General features: G+C 31.8%; 1 protein-coding gene across 5 annotated transcripts in view; it reads right to left on the bottom strand.

Moving 5' to 3' along the window:
* Positions 1–11,378: 11,378 nt before the first annotated feature.
* LOC145661112 (extracellular matrix organizing protein FRAS1-like) overlaps positions 11,379–19,133 on the bottom strand; it is a 3,375,101-nt gene continuing 3,367,346 nt past the window's right edge. For 4 of the 5 annotated variants that reach the window (XM_081726561.1, XM_081726566.1, XM_081726573.1 and 1 more), the window contains one exon: positions 11,379–18,563. In XM_081726561.1, the coding sequence (XP_081582687.1) occupies positions 18,135–18,563 (429 nt within the window). In that variant the 3' untranslated portion in view covers positions 11,379–18,134. The remainder of the gene's footprint in view (positions 18,564–19,133) is intronic. The other variant, XM_081726577.1, reaches the window with a different exon arrangement.

Raw genomic sequence — 19,133 nt, 5'->3', positions numbered from 1 at the left:
GTGGTTGCCCACACTAAGAAATTCCTGGAGGGATCCCTGTATAATTTTACTGAGGCTTTGAATTCCAATGTTCCATATAAAAATAAATAGACCTAATGTTCAACGCCCAGCAACAAGGAAAATTGAATACCCTATGCTGCTTGTAGGCACAAAGTACCGGTAAACCAACTAGATGAGAACCACGTGTCAGGCGACGTGTCTGCAGACATAAAGACAAACTAAAGGAACCTTTTGTTTCTTTATTTCCTTCCTCTGTTCCATTTTCGTTATTGTTTATAAAGTAATGAAATTACTTTACCAAAGATATCAATGCATCGTCAACAAACAGTAAACACTGATCTATAGACAAAAGAATTAACCCGGGCCGGTTAGAGAGATTTTTTCTCATGAAACTTTCGAACGGATAATATTTTCTGGGTTATGATTGGTTGTTGAGAGTCTACGGTGCTTCGGCTAAATTTTTGGCCGTTATTGATGTATGTTACCTCTGGTAGTACATATTTCTATAACGAATTCATAGGATCGTGTAATTTTTATCTACAAAACAACACATTTCGTTATATCGGAAAAGTGTAATATCCTATTGAAACAACAGATAAGCGTGCAGTTAGTTGCATATTTTAAAACTATATGAATGCAACCGAAAACGTTTGAAAACTAAATATAGTTAAACAGTTCCTTCACCTCAAAATTAGCAATGGTTTTCCCTTCCATCTAGGAGACACCTATACATATTAACTCTGGCTTAATGTCATATACTGGCAGTTATATGGAATTGAGTAACCCATTGCATAATGAATGTATTGGATCATTAACACTTAGTTTGACACACTAAACGCGTTTAAATGCATAATCCGAGAAAAGTAAGGTACTCACATTAATACCACTCCACACTTTAAGAATTGTAGTTCCACACTCCTTTCCTACAGTTCCACAAAGTGTGGAGTACTCCATTCAATTTTAGGTCCTGCTGTCATTTAAATAAACATATCGAATAGTAAATCAGAGAGCCTAAATATACCAATAATTTGTAATTTGTAACCTTAGCTTTGCGAACTGACTTGGAAGAGAAGTAAATATCAAACTTTGTTCAATGTAATCTCTGTTTGGGGACCTACTATGTTAAGAGAAAAAATGTAATTCAAACAATACACTGAGTGACGGAAAATTGACATTTTAATATTCTTATAAGAAACAAAAGAACAAGAAAAAACTCTCGATGTGAATCTTAAATATGGAAAGGCTACATTCTTTTCTCTCCAAATCGGCAAATATCGTACATTCAACAACCATACAAAAGAAATACGAATATTTTACCTGGATAATGAAAATTCATTGTGTATTTATTCTGAACATTGGGGCGGTTGATGACTATCCAAAATATTCACTTATTACGGCTCCTTGCACTTCTTGTCCTCCAAGTGGCTAAAAAATGGGTGGGTGACAGCCATTTATCTGCATGTAGCTCTAGTTGGCAAACAATGTTATGAAACGATTTAATTTTTCCTGCATTGCAAAGAATATTTATCATTTCAGCGCATATGTAGTACACTATCAATACAAGAGGATAAACCTCAAAGTTTACTGTGCTATAATTATTTAAAGAACAGTGTAAGCAGGCTTCTAAGTAGACGAAGTAGAAGCGCACACTGTTCCTTAAGAAATACGAACTTTCTCCGTGTTGATTTCAGAGCGTTATCATTAAACTGGAAAATCTTTGAGAAACATTCGATAAGTACTACTGACGTTTCACAGTCTTCATATTTGCAACTAACTTCGACGTAAAATATAATGAGTGTTTAAATATCTTAGGTTAACGATATTTAGAAAAATAATAAAAATTGGCAATTCTGAATGTATTATCACTAGTTCTTGAAACTTGCCAAATTACGCATAAAATGCACATTGTTCGTTGTGAAAAGGGAAAAAGAAAATTAATGATTTCAGACTGTTTTATCTTCTGTGTTTCTCTCCACGTCTCCTATAGTGTAATGCTCAGTGACGTTAACTTCAAAAGTAGCTATAGCTTAGCCAAGTGACTAGCACATTGACTTTGGAATTGGATATCAAAATTTTAATTCTCGATTTCGTCGTTAAATTTCTGAATCTTAATAGTTTAGTTAACCCATGTAATAAAACTCAACTGGTAAATATATTTTATTGATTAACTTAATTTAATGTAATTGTCTCTTTATGCCAAATCCTGCTCGATAAAACCAGTATCTAATTATTGATCTACACTACAGTTTAAAGTAATAACATTGTCTTGAACTGGTTTATTACGCACTTAACGTTTCTATTCTGCAGCTATATATAATTTGGACTTAAATATTGATTATGATTAGAATCTTAAAGCTCACTATGTCTAACTGAAATATTGCATCCTCTCCGAAAACCTACTTTCAAACATATTTAATGAGAAAGATCTCATTGCTCGAAGTAATTAACAAATTTGTTTGAAATTTGTTTAAAATTAACTATTCCGAAATCTTACTTATCGTTATAAGATAGCAAGAGAGCTCACTTGTTGATTTTGAGAGGGAGACATATTTTGTGAGGCTGAGGAATCGCATACAGGACTGAATGTGAAAGAGTTTAGAATGTGTGAATGAAGAAATGAAAGAAATTAAACAGTGTAGGAAGCGAGAAACAGGTAAGAAATATAGTGAACCAACAAATCGAGTAATATTCACCTCGTCAAGTGGGTGAAGATTGTGTGGCAACTTCCGATACAGCGTTCACTCAAATCACGAGAGCTGAAACTGATGGTAAATCTGATGTCCTAAGTGATTTTGGTACAGGGAGATTAGATTATACATATCAGAAAACAATAGATAGATGCAAAGTGGATGAAAACAATATCGGAGAAGTGACACAGACTCTTATCTTAACTCCATACTAAAAGAGTGTCTTATGATTAATACTATTTTCTTTTACCAGTTGCTCGGACAACGTTAATTACCTCGATTACTATTGCTTCTTTGCTCAGAATGTTAGAAATCCTCACTTTTTCACGGAAAAACAAACATTTTTTTCTCGTGTTATTGTGGATGAAATATATAGTACCGCAAATTATAAAATTGTTGATGTTCACTTCCGAGATTCGATCCTAGGACCTCTGATTCATAAGGTCGATACTTAGACCACTACAATAATTCTTATTCCTATACAGCTTGAGGGAAAATCGATTTAAGTAAGTGTGTATAGCGCATTAATTATTGCTGTTTTGAGGCAAAAATGTGCAAAAACCAACTTCGGCTATCTTTGGGAAATAGTAATCCAAAGATATCACATTTTAACAGAGAAGTCAACCTTCTCAATCCAGAAAAATGTTCTCATGTGTTTTCCTTCTTTCAAATATACTAAGATATGTTAAAATGTTATTAAGTGTAGGGAAAACTAACATTCATGGAAATACTTAGCAATACAGTATTTCAAAACTATCTATACATATGGTTTTGTCATTTTACGTTTCTATACGTAAGAGAACATTTCCAATGAAAAGAACGACATTGAACATAGTTCTTGGATCCATAGTAAAATAAGAAAAAAGACAAAGAGGGGAAATATCATCATCTGGAACGGATATGAAGGCCATTGTCCTGGAAACTCTGTTATATTTCTTAGGAAGGAAGTTCCTAGCAGCGTTCATATTAATCTAGTAGTAAACTGCGAAACGTCTAATCGTGCAGTCGTAAGTTTGATTCAAGTTTGGGTTAATTCTTTTTCGTATTTAATGCTATATTCCTCAATGCATGAAATTTATATAATGTCGTTTAAATCCGAGGTCATCCTCAGCAGCAAAAGTTCAGGCAAGAGAGGTGAAAAATATAATGTCAAAAGTTGCTGATATTTTTGTCGAATTCATGCTTTTTGGGATTGGAAAAATGTCTGACTCGCTTTCAATTAGTTTTGAAAGGTAGCTTGTACTCACTTCAAGCTGGTCTTTTTGATCATACCAATTTGATTAAAGGTGTATTTTGTTCTAATATTTATGTCGAGAGTAGAGTATCTTTTGTATTTATTTCATTAAATTTTCATTAAAAAGTATCCTAAGGGCAAATGTATTCAAATATTTCCGTACTGTGAAGAACGAGCACTTCAGCTAGTATATATATTTATAAGTTAGTGTGGAGTGTGAGTGTGTTATACCCTGGCCGGTGAACGATGACTTCTGACATCTTTGCACAGGACCACGGCATGCGAGCAGAAGACGGCAGGTCAACCACCCTTAGGCTCAGAATTTGTCGCGTCTCTATGGTAATCACCGCACATTGCCAAATTTTTACCCAACTCCTCGCTTTCTTTGCCGTTCGTTCAGTCAAGTCTCTTTGCTATTTTTTGTGTAGAACTTCCGCTTCGGTGTGTTGTGTGAATTTTGTGTGGGTGAGTTAATTTTTGTTGTTGATTCGTATAAACGTGGACCTTGAGAGAAAGTGGTATCTGCACGCAGAAAGAAGAAATGTGTTGTTTTAAATAGTCAATTTCGGGAGCTTATGCATGATTTGCGGGAATATTTTGAGGCAGAAAGGAAAGATGGAGGGCTATTACTTCCACTTTCTAAGGTTGTGCACAGTGTCTGCAGCTCTACATATTGAAACAATTACAATGACAAGGATCACTAAAGAAATATGCCCAGAAAAATTGAATAAGCGTTCAAGAGCTGTATTCACTACATTTATATAAATAGTACAAAATAAATCATACAATAAAACGCATCCTTTGAAATTTTATGACCAATTTGTTCGAGCTCAACTTCGATTTTTTTTAGCAATAAACAATTGTCAAACAGGAAAATATCTCAGGGTATAAGAAACAAAAACAACAAACCGTTTGCAGGTAAATTTCTAAAATGTCATGTATTTAGAAAGTTTTGAAAGTTACGTTGTCTGACAAGTGCTATATACATTAATGCAAATTGTATCGAAATGAAGAATAATTTACGCAATAAATTGTTATTTAAACATAGATCAAGTCAAATTGCATCCAAAACTTGTAACATTATCCTACCAGCTGATTTTAGTACGTGTATTCGGAACGTATATAGGAGTAAAAAGTTGAAAACAGTTTTTGAATATGGCAAAATGATACCTGGTACAGAAGTACAAGCTGTGCAAATATTGAAAGTAGTTATTCTTGTTTATAATTCAAAAGTAAAACCAAGTATAATGGGTATCGATTAAGCAGTAAGTGCGTTGTAGCCGGTTTAATCACTTATCGAATATGCAACCTAGGCCATAATTTCATGATTTACTGGAAATTTATCCGTAACTTATGAAGAGTAAAAATTCAGAAATCTTTTCTTATAACATTGTTATCTTGAACGATTATTCTAAAATTGTAGTAAAGTTTTGATTATGTGTACAATATTTTAGAAAAACAAAAAATAGAAAGACTATCAAATATTATTTTGGTACAATTTATTCATTGGTAATTGCTAGTAATGTTAATGTCCAATTAATTTATTCAGAAAACTTCAAATATTTGTATTTTTAAAATTAATTCAGAAAGGCAATTGAATAGTCGATCAAGTGACAAATCTTGATAAATATGTAAAGCATTTATGGGAAAAAATTTTTGTACTGCTGAAATTTTAAAAATCAGTCTTGCCAATTCTGTTCACTTACTCGTGCTGTTTAGTGTTCTTATAGGATCATAGTGATCAGTATTGAATGTCAGCCTCGTACACATGTGGCGAGCTATCGTGTTTTTATGTGTTCGACTAGACACTGAGTAATAGAATGATGTTAAGTCGAATAAAGGAGATTGACTTAATTCATTTGTTATCAATGATGCACCAATGATAGATGATATTAGTTTCGATAACATCTCCCCCTTATTTTTTAATCTTAGTGGAAGCTACTTGTCTTCCAACTTTTACATGCTTCTGTTAGTCTTGTTGTCATCGAGGGTAAGGGTACGAATATATTTTAATATTTGATTTGAATTGGTTTTCTTCAAATTTAAGGAACAGAAACAAGTGTTTTATGTCATAGTGTGGCAAGTCACTTTCTGTTCCTGTCCATTTTCTTTGTTTTTCTCATACAAGAAAATGGTCATGTAAAAGAGCGTTGTTCGGCGCTTACGAACACTATTGTTCCCTAATTTCCCTATACCAACATTGTATTCCAGCAAACATGTTACTTTCAAATATATTCAGAAAAACTTAATAGAATTGGTAAAATTGTAAATGACTGGTTAATAATTGTAAATTAGGTAATAAAATTAGTTCCTGAATTGATAATCTCAGTACATATTTTTCTTTCTGTAGATGATTCACCGTTCATTAATATTTCAGTAATGCTCCATGTTATATTAATTAGTGTGTTCATTTCATGATATATTCCTATAATAAAAGGCTACAATATTATTGAGTTAAACAGAGGAATAATCTAAGGTTTTACGAAAGTCTTTGACTAACTATGCGATTACATAGACAATTTTGTTTTTCCTAGTGAAATGAAGTGAAATTTTGCAGTTTTCCTTCTTACGGTTATGTCGGCTAGGCTAAAGGAGACGATGATGATGAGAAATGAATGAAATGGTGGAATGAAGAAAGTAAGAGGAAACGGGATAACCCCGAGAAAACTCACACACACGGTGTTTGTTCACAACAAATTTCACTTGGTGCGGGCTGAGATCGAACCAGGAACCTCAAGCACCAGAGGTGAACACTCTACCACTGAGCCAACGCGTCTTTTTCATAGTGTACGGAAAAATATGCTAATGCATATCCTACGCTGTAGAGTGAGGATCCTTCCACAATTGGATAATATATTTATTTAAAATCCGGAGTTGGCAATCTTATTATATTCCTCCTTTCTTCATTCTTTCAATCTGTTCGTTCTCTTCACTGCTGGGTTATGTATGAAATAATTATTTTAAAATGTGGTTGGGTTCCTTATACATTTAGAGGGGCAGTTCGTTGTCGAGCGATCGAATAGAGTTACAGAAAATTATTACTCAGTAGTAATTTAACTGTAACTCTTGAACGCGCCGAAACTTTATGATTTTAAAATCTCAACATCATATTTCTTTAAACTTACAAGTTTTGTGTTGTAATGTTGTATATTTATTTTAATCTTGTCATGTTTTATATATTTTGTGTCGCTAATGATGGAATGAATTAGTATAGTCTTTTAAAAGCCTATTAGCATTTTAGTAGCCTGTGAATACTAATAGCCTAATAGTATGTATTTATTTAATATATATATATATATATATATATATATATATATATATATATATATATGTCTTTTTATGATAGTTTGAGTTTAAAAAGCTACTAGTTTGTATTAATAGTTTGTATGGTGGCAGTAAACGAATAGATTAAGTATGTGATTCAAATCCTTTGTGTGAATAAAATATTGTGTAATAAGAAATATGAACAGTCAAATTTTACGAATATTTATCTAGTGTAGTGTCAAAAATGAAAATGTTATATACTACCATACAACATAATATTATTTTGAATAACATTTACAATATTGAAAGTTAAAATCAAAATAATCAAACAAACTTGGACAGTTTCTTCGAAAGGCACTCGCATTTCGAAATCTGGTCCTGCGCGTATTTTCGATCTCGTGATTCATCGGGTACGTTAGAAGTTATGCGTTGGTGACTGTGTAGCAGTGAAAAGAAACTCAATCTGATAACTCAGCGGCAGGATTCTTCGGGAAAATGCATTTTCCTTAGTTCAAATTAAGCGCCATGTATAAGTGGAATTTTGTTCAGCAATTCTGAACTTTAGTGGAAATGCAATTCTCCTTCTTCTTTTTCTCTACGTATGGAGTCTCTCACTTCAGAAAAATTCGTCTGCTCAAACGATAGGCCTTTGTTTGGAAACGAATTTGCTTCGATAATGTTACTGCTTTCCACCTACACGCGTCGATGGAACGTAACACACTTATTGTAGTGTACAATATTCGTATAATATAAATATTTTGTAAAAAAGTAGTATTCTACAAAATAGAATCTTCCTAATAATAATACTTATGTTAGTAATAAAAGTGCTAATTTACTTGTGGAAATAAAATATGTTTACGCTCATGAAACTTAAATTCCGGAGGAATTATTTTCGATAGCGTTAAAGTATCACTCCTGCATTTTTCTGTTCCAAATGAAGGAGTCGCGGTGCTTTGGAGCGTCACTCCGCTATGAACACTATTACGTAAAATATGTCATCTTTTGCCCGAGAGTCAACGATACAAACAAAGTAGCTATTACTACATAACGAATGCTACTTGTTTATACAAAAAAATAATCATGTGTAGTTAAGCATTAATATCACAATTATCAGTAATATATGTTAGAAAAATATAATTTCTGTATGTTAACGCGAATTGTTTGGATACCAAAAGAAAAGTGCATTTAAAATGCTACTATAAGTAAATGCTCTCATGGGAGAATGGTAGTTAAAATTTATTTTACCCTCTTAAATCACCGTACAGAACAGTTAACTGGAACTCAAGGAGAAGATGAATTCGTTCGCGACGGTAGAAACATCCAATCGTGAGCGTACTATCGCAAAATTCTCGCATTTCGTTTCGTATTATCGGTATTTATAATCAGGCCAAAATTTTCTTATACAAAATGTAATTTGAGATTAGTCAAGTGTTATTGATCTCTTTTTAATCATAAGAATAAGAAAATAAATCTAATACAATTTAAACTTTTTTTTTAAATGTTTTGACTAAAAATATGTAGTGCTGAGAGAAAATATACTCTATAAGTGACATTTATTTCGTATTTCATGTAAGTTTTATGTTTAAGTTCTTTTCCACGTGTCTTTATCTTCTTTACAGTGCAGTGAAAATTTATTTTTCTGCCTAATATTAGTGCATCGTACTTTTAATCGGATATTATATGTAATTAAATTTTCTGAATCCCAAGTTAATTTTGAGACAACTCAAAGAATCGAACCTGGGGCCTATCGAGGGTACTTCCTTTCTATCATTTCCTTTTTTTTTTTTTTTTTTTAAAGATAAGTGTTAATTGTAGCGAACACACTTTCTCGGTAAGAGAATAAATGATTCCATATGTCAATTTGATTTTGAGATCTCCAGAGGAGATATTGAATTAAACTTCCGTATGTTGGTTCGAATTCGGGAATGTACAGTAGGTAACAATAAATCTGTCACAAAATATCTTTCTAAATAGGGATATGAGACACACAAAGTCGTACCTCGGAACTTCACATAAAATGGCCCCTCTATTGAGCTGGGCTATTAGGGATGGAACTCAGACCTGTTATGTTTTTTGGACAGGCACATACAGGATCGAACCCCGAACACTTTTCCACTTTTAAAATACTTGCAGTAAACACTGTACCTCCGTTATTTTTGAAGATAACAATTTTCTTTTAAATGAAAGAGCACTAAGTGTTAGATGCACATTTAAACATACCAAACTGTAAATACATTTAAAAGTTGTAGAAAGTTAAAGTTCGAAAAATGCAAATTATCATTTTTAATAAAAAAAAAACTTTCAAAGGAATAAAATAAGAAGCATTGCTATTTTTTTAGATATTAACTTCGTAGTATAGTACTCCCTTAAAAATGTTTGATACCTGAGAGCTTCATGCTTTTTCTTTTATGGGACTTCAAATATCGTGATATCTCCAAAGTACTATATCTGAAAGCTGATTCTGAAATACCTCAAAAGACACAAAAAATCTAAAAATCTCACAGAATAATCACTATTTGCGTAGTAACTAAAGGTATTTTTTTTTTCATGTAGGGGAATTAGATTTCTTAGCATCTAAAGCACAACTAAACTGATGATTCATTCTACAACTAAACTATATATGTTAGATAATAAAAACAAAGTTCAGTTGAATTCCACGTTGTTATGTTCCCATAATATTTTACCGTACAAATTAATTGTTAAGCATGTTTTGAAGGAAATAATTATTATAAAGGCTGTTATATATAACCCACTTTCTTTAAAGTTAGTGTGGTCAAATGTCAAATGTCCTCTGCTGTCTGGTTTTGTATTGAAAATTTAATATTTTCTGTCCAGACTATATATATATGGGTAATTCTCAAAATAGGGAAAAGATGCTGTCTCCAGTTAATACTTTTTAAACCAAGGACACTACTTGCTCAAAAATTGAAATATATGTGTAATTCAGTTCCTTCAACAATGCCATGTACATTTCTTCCTCAAAATGTACTATTTGTAGAAAATAGCTTGGTACGAAATTTAAAAGTAAATGGAGAATGTCATTAGGATGGCTGTAACCAACTACATTTTCACGGTTTTTTGTTCTTATAAAGTAGCTGTTTGTATCCGTACTCCTTTGATATTAAACAACTTTTAGGCGATGTTCAACTATACTGAGCTTCAAACATATCTTCGAGTCTTAATGTATTCTTATTTTACAGACTTTAAAAATTTTTATCCCATTTCTGCAGTCGTCAGCAAAGGTGCATTTTAAATTGATATGCCGTTCGCTGGAAAGAGAAATATGACCTGGCAACCGTGCGACTAGAACGGTTTTCGTGTGTCATTTGTTGGTCAGTGCAGTTGGAGGGAAACTGTTGCCCAAGATAGACATTACATAAGTATTTGTATGATTTTCCGGCAGGGTGGCAAAATAGATTGTCAATAGTGTGGAGACTGTGAAAATCAAAGTATTTGTTAAATCAGTGCGATATTGTTTCTGTAAATTAATACATTAGGAACTTAAGGTATTCAAGTAATGTATTTAATAATTTGTGGAAGGGGTTGTTGTACAAGCTCGATTAAATACAATTTCGTCATTAGCATGGCTGTCATTAGCATGGAAATTTTGGCGTTAATTTATGTTCTTCTGTAATTTATTTAATTTGAGGTTTCTTGTTGTTTTCTGAGAGTATTATTTGTTTTTTAAAATAAACTTGCCTTGTTACGTGATTCACAAGTGATTGACAGGCACGTACCCAGAAATTGTTTTTGGGGAGGGTCCAGAACTTTACCTGCGGATTCTAATTCATAGTAGGAGTTTAAATTGCATCGAAAATGTTGATTAAATTTTAATTCGATGAATTTTGATTTTCAAGACTAGCGGGATCAAGAGAGAGGAGTCAAGACGGGCAGTGGGGATTATAACCAAAGAAAACCATTTAGGTGTTTTGGGCTCATATCTGAGTTTTCTATAAAAGTTCTTTTCTATTAGCACATGACAAAGGATGTCTGTTTGCTTTGTGTGTTCAGGTTGTATTAAAAGAGAATTAAAGGTTAAGGTGTAGTGTCCATGTAGCCAGTGAATTACACACTATGTACTGTACAAAGGAGCATTTACGTACGTCGCAGAAAGTTTCTTTCAAAATGGCTTAGAACTTTGATTTGATATTCTAATGTATTTCATACAAACCCTAGATGTTAAATACATTTTATTAAAATCTATGTAGAGTGAATTGGAAGTAATTCCTTTTCTAGATCAAATTTCAGAAATAAATAAAACAGATCCCCTTAGTTCAAAATCATCGGAAAAATGATACTAGATCTATGTAATAGCTAGTAGCATAAATTTAAACTTGCATGTGAGGTGGTATCATGATTTTAGAAGATCATATATACGTAAGTGCTGGGAATAAGTTTTCCAAAGAATTATAAAAATACATTTGTGTACCATACCCTTGTACATTTATTGAATATCATTGTCCTGCAGACAGCAAGAAATAATTACCGAAGTGACAGTGAGAAAAACCAAATAATAAATTATGACCGATACAATGACTGTTCCTAAGAAATTTCGCTACTTGACAACTTCACTCCTGAAAAATTGGACAGTAAAAGCCATAGTTAAAAGCTAAAATGAGAAATACAAACCAAAAAGTATAAAAGAGCATGTTCCGAAAAATTAATTCTGATGAATGCCAATGTATATTTTGAACGTTTATAGCGAGTTTTATCAATCGAAGAACCTTTAACACTAATCTTCTGCTTTCTCATAAAACTTTAATAGATAATACAGTAATGATATATGTTTAAAAATACATAGCTTATTAGATTAATGTGTACAAACAAAATATGTACTCGTGGGTTTTCCCGGGTTCTCCCGTTTCCTCCCGCTTTCTTCATTCCACCATTTCATTCATCTCTCATCATCACCGTCTCCTTCAGCCTAACCGGCATAGCCGTGGGACGTAAAACTAAAGATTTCATTTCTTTTCAGCATAAAAAAATAAAAATTACAACACAAATTGATACCTACGACTGTAATTAACCAAAGAGTAGATTTCTAACTTTTACTATTTGCAAAATCACATAGCATACCACTTTCTATCGGCTATTGTGTGTACTTTGTCATTAGCATGGAAAAATGTTATTAGCATGGATTAATATTTCACGTGAAAACAAATAATTTTTTTAAAAACTAAAGTTATGCAGATTAAGCTCTGCTTAGTATCAAAACATACTTCTAAACTGTATCTGAACTTATTGAAAGAAAATGAATGGTATTAAAAATATATATATTTTTAGCACTGTTATTCCTCAATTTTGCCGCTAATTTGAGAAAGAGAGAGAGAGAGAGAGATACTCTTAAACTTATATGGCCATCTTATTCTTGCTTTATGAGTCTAGTCATTCTTACCTAGTTCTGGTAAGAAAGGAGCTGAGGGCCGTTTGGCTACTCCGACGTTAAAAAAGATGTTTTAGTTTATATTCTTTATAGTTTGTTTAAAAGGTACCCTAAATAAGACCCCTTATTAATAAAGTGATCTCAAAACTAAATCAGCTCAAAACTACACAAAATAAGACAAAACAGCGTTTATTGTTTAATAATTATTTCCTTCAAAACAAAATTAACAATTAGTTTGTTTCAGTAAAATATTACAAAACAACATGAACTATATGTTTTAATACCAACATGAACTATATATAGTTAAGTTGCAGAATGATCAATCAGTTCAGTTGTACTTTAGTTGCTAATAAACCGAATTTCGCCGCATAAAAAAGATAACTAAAAAGAAATCAAAAACTAGGCAAGTCAGTGATCAAATTTTAACCGCTTGTTACTACGCAAATAATGATGATTTTGTGAAATTTTAAGACATTTAGAGTGCGTCGGTTTTAAGATATATCAGGTTAAGATCCCAATGTTTCAAGAACCCCTAAAAAATAGACTCTCAGTTTTTTTTTTTTTTTTTTTTTTTTTTTTTTTTTTTTTTTTTTTTTTTTTAAGGAAGTAGCATTCTATGAAGTGTATATCTAGAAAAGAACTTAATGGCGATTCTTAGTTTTTCTTTGAAAGATTTGATTTTAAAAAGCACAATTTGAGTTTTCCAAACTAAGTTTCAAATTTTCAACAATGTTGTATAATAGGTAATTGTTGTATGATAGGTTTAAATGTGCACCGCACGTAGAATATTGTACATTTTATTATTTTTCAAATGGTATTTGCTTGAAATCAATATCTTCAGAAAATAATAGAGCTACAGCGTTTACTGCGAACGTTTAGAAAGCGCAAAATAGCGTTATGCGCCTGCACAAAATGGCCATTCAATACAAAACGAAATATCTAAAAAAAATAAATAAATGCTTGGCTTGTACCTTCTACAACTACATGCAGAAAAATTTTTAAAAATAAATAATAAATTTTGTTAGCAACTCTTATTGGTTGACTTGATACGTATTCACTTTAAACTGAGTAGGCAGAACAAGAAAGCAATTACGCTAAGACAAGAATGAAAAACATGTTCTTTTATTTTAAATAAATCAGCCTACACTTATGAACTCCACGCTTATGAGATAAATCTAAATATCGACACAAATATTTCTAGAAATATCTACACCCTCGTAGTTCTCATTTAACTAAAGTAGACACTAGCTCATAATAATGTTGACGAATTAAATGCGAACCAAACTTGAAGAAAACTTTGCTGTGTGAAAGGACTTATTCTACTTCTCTCTTAAAAATTTCTTAGCCGGAAATATTTTTCCTGTTATTTCATAAACGAGGAAGAAATTTGCTAATGCTTATTAAAAGTAAGATTGAGTACACATACCGGTAATCTGTAAAGACAAGTAGACAAACTCTTAGTCAGAAAATAAATCAGAAAAATAGATTGGGCCTTTTCACAGACCATTCGGTTTAACTCCTACACGTCTGTTTCAGTTAATCGCATGGAAGAAAATAAAAGACACAAAAAAAAGAAAACAACGATTACGCCGCAATTGTAACACATTCACTTGTACATTAATTAAATGTACGACTAGAAATAAGAAATGTTTCCTTTATCTAATTTTGATCCGACATTTGTTTCTTGAGTTATGTCTGTATTTGCATTTTTCCGACAAAATTTTGGGTGTTCATATCGCTAAAATAAGGCATCTGTACATCCAGTTTAGTGTTGTAAAAATTGCGGAAATTTTGAACCTGCTTGTAAAAAAACCGTTTCTTTCCGGAAATTTTGGAAAAATTGGGAAAATAAAAATCTTTGTATTAGGTTAGTTTTACTAGTAATGGAACTTTTTTTTTCGAACGCGTGAAAAATGTAAGTTGAGAAATTTCAATATTGTGAATAAAAAAAAATCGAAAATAAAACTAGTAGTTTTTGATAAAAATTAATAGTCTGAAGTCATTTCCTTTATGTGCCGTTTAGTCGTTTACTTCTGGTTGTGCATTAATTACAGAACTTTTATGATTCCATACACCTACCATCATGAAGCGTTTCTGTTGCAACAAATAGGGCTCTTTAATGAAACTGAGTTCTTAATGTGTTCTTTGATCTGGGGAAATTTTGTTAATGTTAACCAAATTACTTCTTAAAAGAGACAGCAGTAGGCAAATTTCACTAATACACATGCACTAAAACATATAATTACTATTTTTTAATATACAAACTTTAATATAAACTTTATGTACAAAATTTTGTTTGTAAACAAATACCTGTTTTCTAGGGCGAAAATTATCTATATACAATATATAAAAATGAAGGACACTATATTTATAACTAAACAAATCTTGAACCACCAGACTGATTTCGATAAAAATTTTCAACATAGATGAGGTTCGGGCCTGGTATACATTTTACCATTTCACTTTGAAGGTGCAACTTGGAAGAAGGAAGTGTGGAACAGATCTTTGTGTCGAACGCATAGTTTTCGGCGTTGCTGAGATGAACAGTGATATTTCCGATGAAGTTTAAATTCAAATTCAACACTGCAACTTGAAGGAACGGGAGGGTAGATATATAAAATGATCGAAAATTGCCAATATTAGTGTCAAATCCATAGTTTTCGGGGTTGCTGAGATGAACAGTAACACTTCCGATACCGTTTAGATCCAAATTTATCCCCGCAAATTGGCGGAGGGAGAAGTATATAAAAATGGTACAAAATGATCGATATTACTGTGAATCCATAGCTTTCAGGGTCGTTTAGATGAACAGTGACATTTCCGATCCAGTTTAAATCCAAGTTCAACGCCGAAATTTTAAGGTGGGGGAAGGGGGTGATATATAAAAAATATCAAAAATGACTGATATTAGTGTCGAATCCATGATTTTTCTGATCGCTGGTATGAACAGTTACACTTCTAATGCCGCTTAAATCCAAATTCAGTCCCGTTACTTGGGGGAGGGGAAATATATACAAGTGATCGAAAATAACCTATATTAGTGTCGAATCCATAGTTTTGGATTGCTGTGATGAACATTAACACTTCCGATGCCGTTTAAATCCAAATTCAGGCCCGCAACTTGGGTGTGTGGAGTTATTTAAAAATGACTGAAAATGGCCGATATTAGGGTCGAATCCATGGTTTTTGGCGTCCTGAGATGAGCATTAATACTTCCGATGCTGTTTAAATCCAATTCAGCACCGCAACTTGGGGGAGAGAGAAGGGGTGGATATATAAAAATGATCGAAAATGGCCGATATTAATATCAAATTCATAGTTTTCGGGGTGGCTATGAAGTTTAAATCCAAATTCAGCTCCCATTAGTGCTTTTAAAGGGGGAGGGTGACATGTAAAAGTAATTGAGAATGACTGATACTGGTGTAAAATTTATAGTTTTTGGGGTCCCTAAGTTCATTGGTGACAGATTTGGTGCTCTTCATACGCAAAATGAAACGTGTTCTCCCCGGCCGAAGAACGGGTATTCTGCTAGACTTTAATAATAACGAACGAAAGTTTCACATGTTAAGTTCTTTAATATACTTGTCGCTGCTCAAATTTATGCACTTGTGTGGTGTATGTTTGTATATGTAAATAAGATCACCTCTCTTTTTGAGTTGTTCGAAAAATATTTCAAAGAAAGGGATTTTTTATCGCAAATCAAAAAACTAAAAAGTAAAATTAAAAGCCGTTGATTTAAGTATTTTTCCTGCTAGCGAAATCTATATATGCTGTAGACACGTTAAAGCAATTAAGATTAGCATCAGGCGAAGAAATAGTTTTGAAATTATATTTTCCAGTTTTGCCAATATTTCTGAACAAAAGATTTTTTCTAATGGGTTCAAAATTTCCAAAAAATTTACACAGCACAAAGAAGATACGGATCTCCGTAAAATATATATTTGATTTTAACATACTGGTATTAACTAAAATGATTATATCCCTGTAATTTTAACACTTCTCTGCCATAAAATGGTAACTTTATAAGATTACTTAAGATCATTTACATAATTAATTAATCTAACTAGGATTATATTTTAGTATCTTTTGTAGCCATAACTCTATTCTATCACGGTGCTAACTTTAAAGGAGTGGTGCAAATATATTTGTTGCCACAAAACTTCCCTATTCTAATACAAGAAACATAGATACTCAATGATCTTACCTGCAAACTAGTAAATATAAAATAGTTCTTTTAAAAGCATAATGTAGTAAAATATTCGAAAATTTCAATTTTCCCAATTTTTCCGTTTTTTTTTTTTTTCAAGCTCGGGGAAAAACAGTAAAAAACTGGTTTTTTACCCAAAATTTCCGGTTTTTTTCCAGGCCTTTACAACACTAATCCAGATTCGTCTATACTTTTTGTCATATTTTGAGGTCTATAATCACCTGCCGAAAGCGGTTGTTGTTGTTACCGAATACCCCGTATTTTTCATATTTTTGGTTGTTCCATTTTTTTGCGTTTGTGTTATGTTTTTCTTCTATGTTGTGTTTTTCAACTAAAAACACAATCTGTGTAACTGTGTATAGCTTCCATGCGCAAAGCATAGGTTAACATGTTTTAAACAAGTCCTTTTTTAAGATTCCAGCATCCATTTATTTTACATTAACAGTTCATGCTGGCATGCTAATATTTAAGATAACAGTAACTCATAGTAAATCATTCTACTTTAGCATCAGTTCAAAGGCTGATAGATTTGTTGGTAAGCTTGGCATATTAATGTTAATTAGCATAGAGTTAGCACAACAGCTATGTGGAGATGAATTCTCGGAGAGAACCTACGACATTATGGTACTTTCCAACACAACATCATCTTAATTGTTAGTCTTACCAAAGTTGTTTCGTAATAGGGAATCATGAACTATATGGGTGCATCTTTAATCCTATTTGTCATTTGTACTGATTTCCATATGTTTATTTCTTCATATTCAGTAACTGTCCAGGGACATCCTTCTCTATTTTACAATTTTAAGATTGTTTGGTTGTAAATTGTATTAAAGTTCATTTAATTAGTTTACTTTATTTTTATACATAAAAATTAGTTGTTCTGTATACATCTAAATGAAAGCCATTCTTTACTTTCGTGTCTATTGTTAATTTCACAATTCATTTTAAAATTTCTTTTCAAGATGATTACTAAAAAACACATATACACATAATAAAGTTGAATTTAAATGTAAATGCTTATTAAGAAAACATTGACAAAATGTGTTCAGTTTGCTGTTAGTAATCTAATAATAGTAATAACTTCTACATAAAAAAGATATTTTTTCTATCTATTTTATTATGTAAGTATTTAACTCATAACTTTATGTTTCGAACATTGTCTCATTTCTATTGACACTTTTGAAATAACTAAATTTACTTTCATTAATAATATACGATATTTTAGTTCTACAGTAATAAATGTGACAGTGCAATTTGCTAATAACTTTCACTTTACCAGTAAAATATTAACCTTTCTATTCTAAATAGAAGAAAACATAAACTTCATAAATTAGATATACAAACGAAACTAACATTAGTTCAAACCTCGGTACCATAGTCTAGATTATTCTTGATAGTGAAAGTAATTTCACAAACTTGCACTGAATTATTTGGTGTACTATCTTTTAAAGATTTACACTGATTGTTGCTCTTATTCCATAAATTAATACTGATTCTCTCTTTGTTATGATTGTTATTGGTAATTCTGCATTGTCTTTTCTTAAAGTAAAATAACATAATTGAACATAATACTACACACAATATTAGCAAAGCAAATAATAATGAATAAAATCCGAAGCCATAGGAAGATTCACTTGTCACTGTAGTAACGTATAAATGTAGTCCTTTCATGCTAGTTCCATTGCGTAATTGACCGATTATGGATGAAGTGTTAACAGAAACTTTAGAAAATGACTTCGGCAAGCTTCTTTTGAGGCGTCTAGTTGAACTTGTAATAGTATAAAATACCTGTCGAAACAGAATAACAAATTACTAATCGTCAATCAGTAAATGAAAAATTAAATCACAATATTGACATTTTAAAGAATACAATGTTGTAGACAAGAGTAAGAAAAGCAGTAAATGGTAAGCATAATAAAATGTATTGAAGACAATTGAAAAAACTGAATAACTCATGTGATCGAATAGTAATAATGGAATATTATTATCAGTTTCAATTTTTTGTCCATGGTTCTTATGAAATACCAAGACTAGAAAGTACCTACATGCTAAAAAAAAAAAAAAAAAAAAAAAAAAAAAAAAAAAAAAGCGTATACTCCAACTAACTTACGATTTATCGCATTTATTCCATTTTCCTTATGTTTATGGGTAAAATTGAGTTATTAGTAAGTGGAGATAATAGAAGGTAATCCATCTAAGGAGATATTTCCAAAGAATATAATAAAATAATAAAACATAAGCAAAAAACAAAATTATGCTCGGTATTGTGTATACTGGCAACCATGCTTTCGAGGGATTTTTGCAGTAGCAGAGCACAATTGCGCAGGAAAATTGACAATAGGCAGTGAACGAGCTAAA

The sequence above is a fragment of the Thermobia domestica genome, chromosome 1 (genome assembly GCF_964235325.1).
Source record: "Thermobia domestica chromosome 1, izTheDome1.hap1.1, whole genome shotgun sequence".
Classification (NCBI taxonomy): Eukaryota; Metazoa; Arthropoda; class Insecta; order Zygentoma; family Lepismatidae; genus Thermobia; species Thermobia domestica.
Note: the sequence above shows the minus strand (reverse complement) of the source record. Positions and strands in the feature narration are given on the sequence as shown.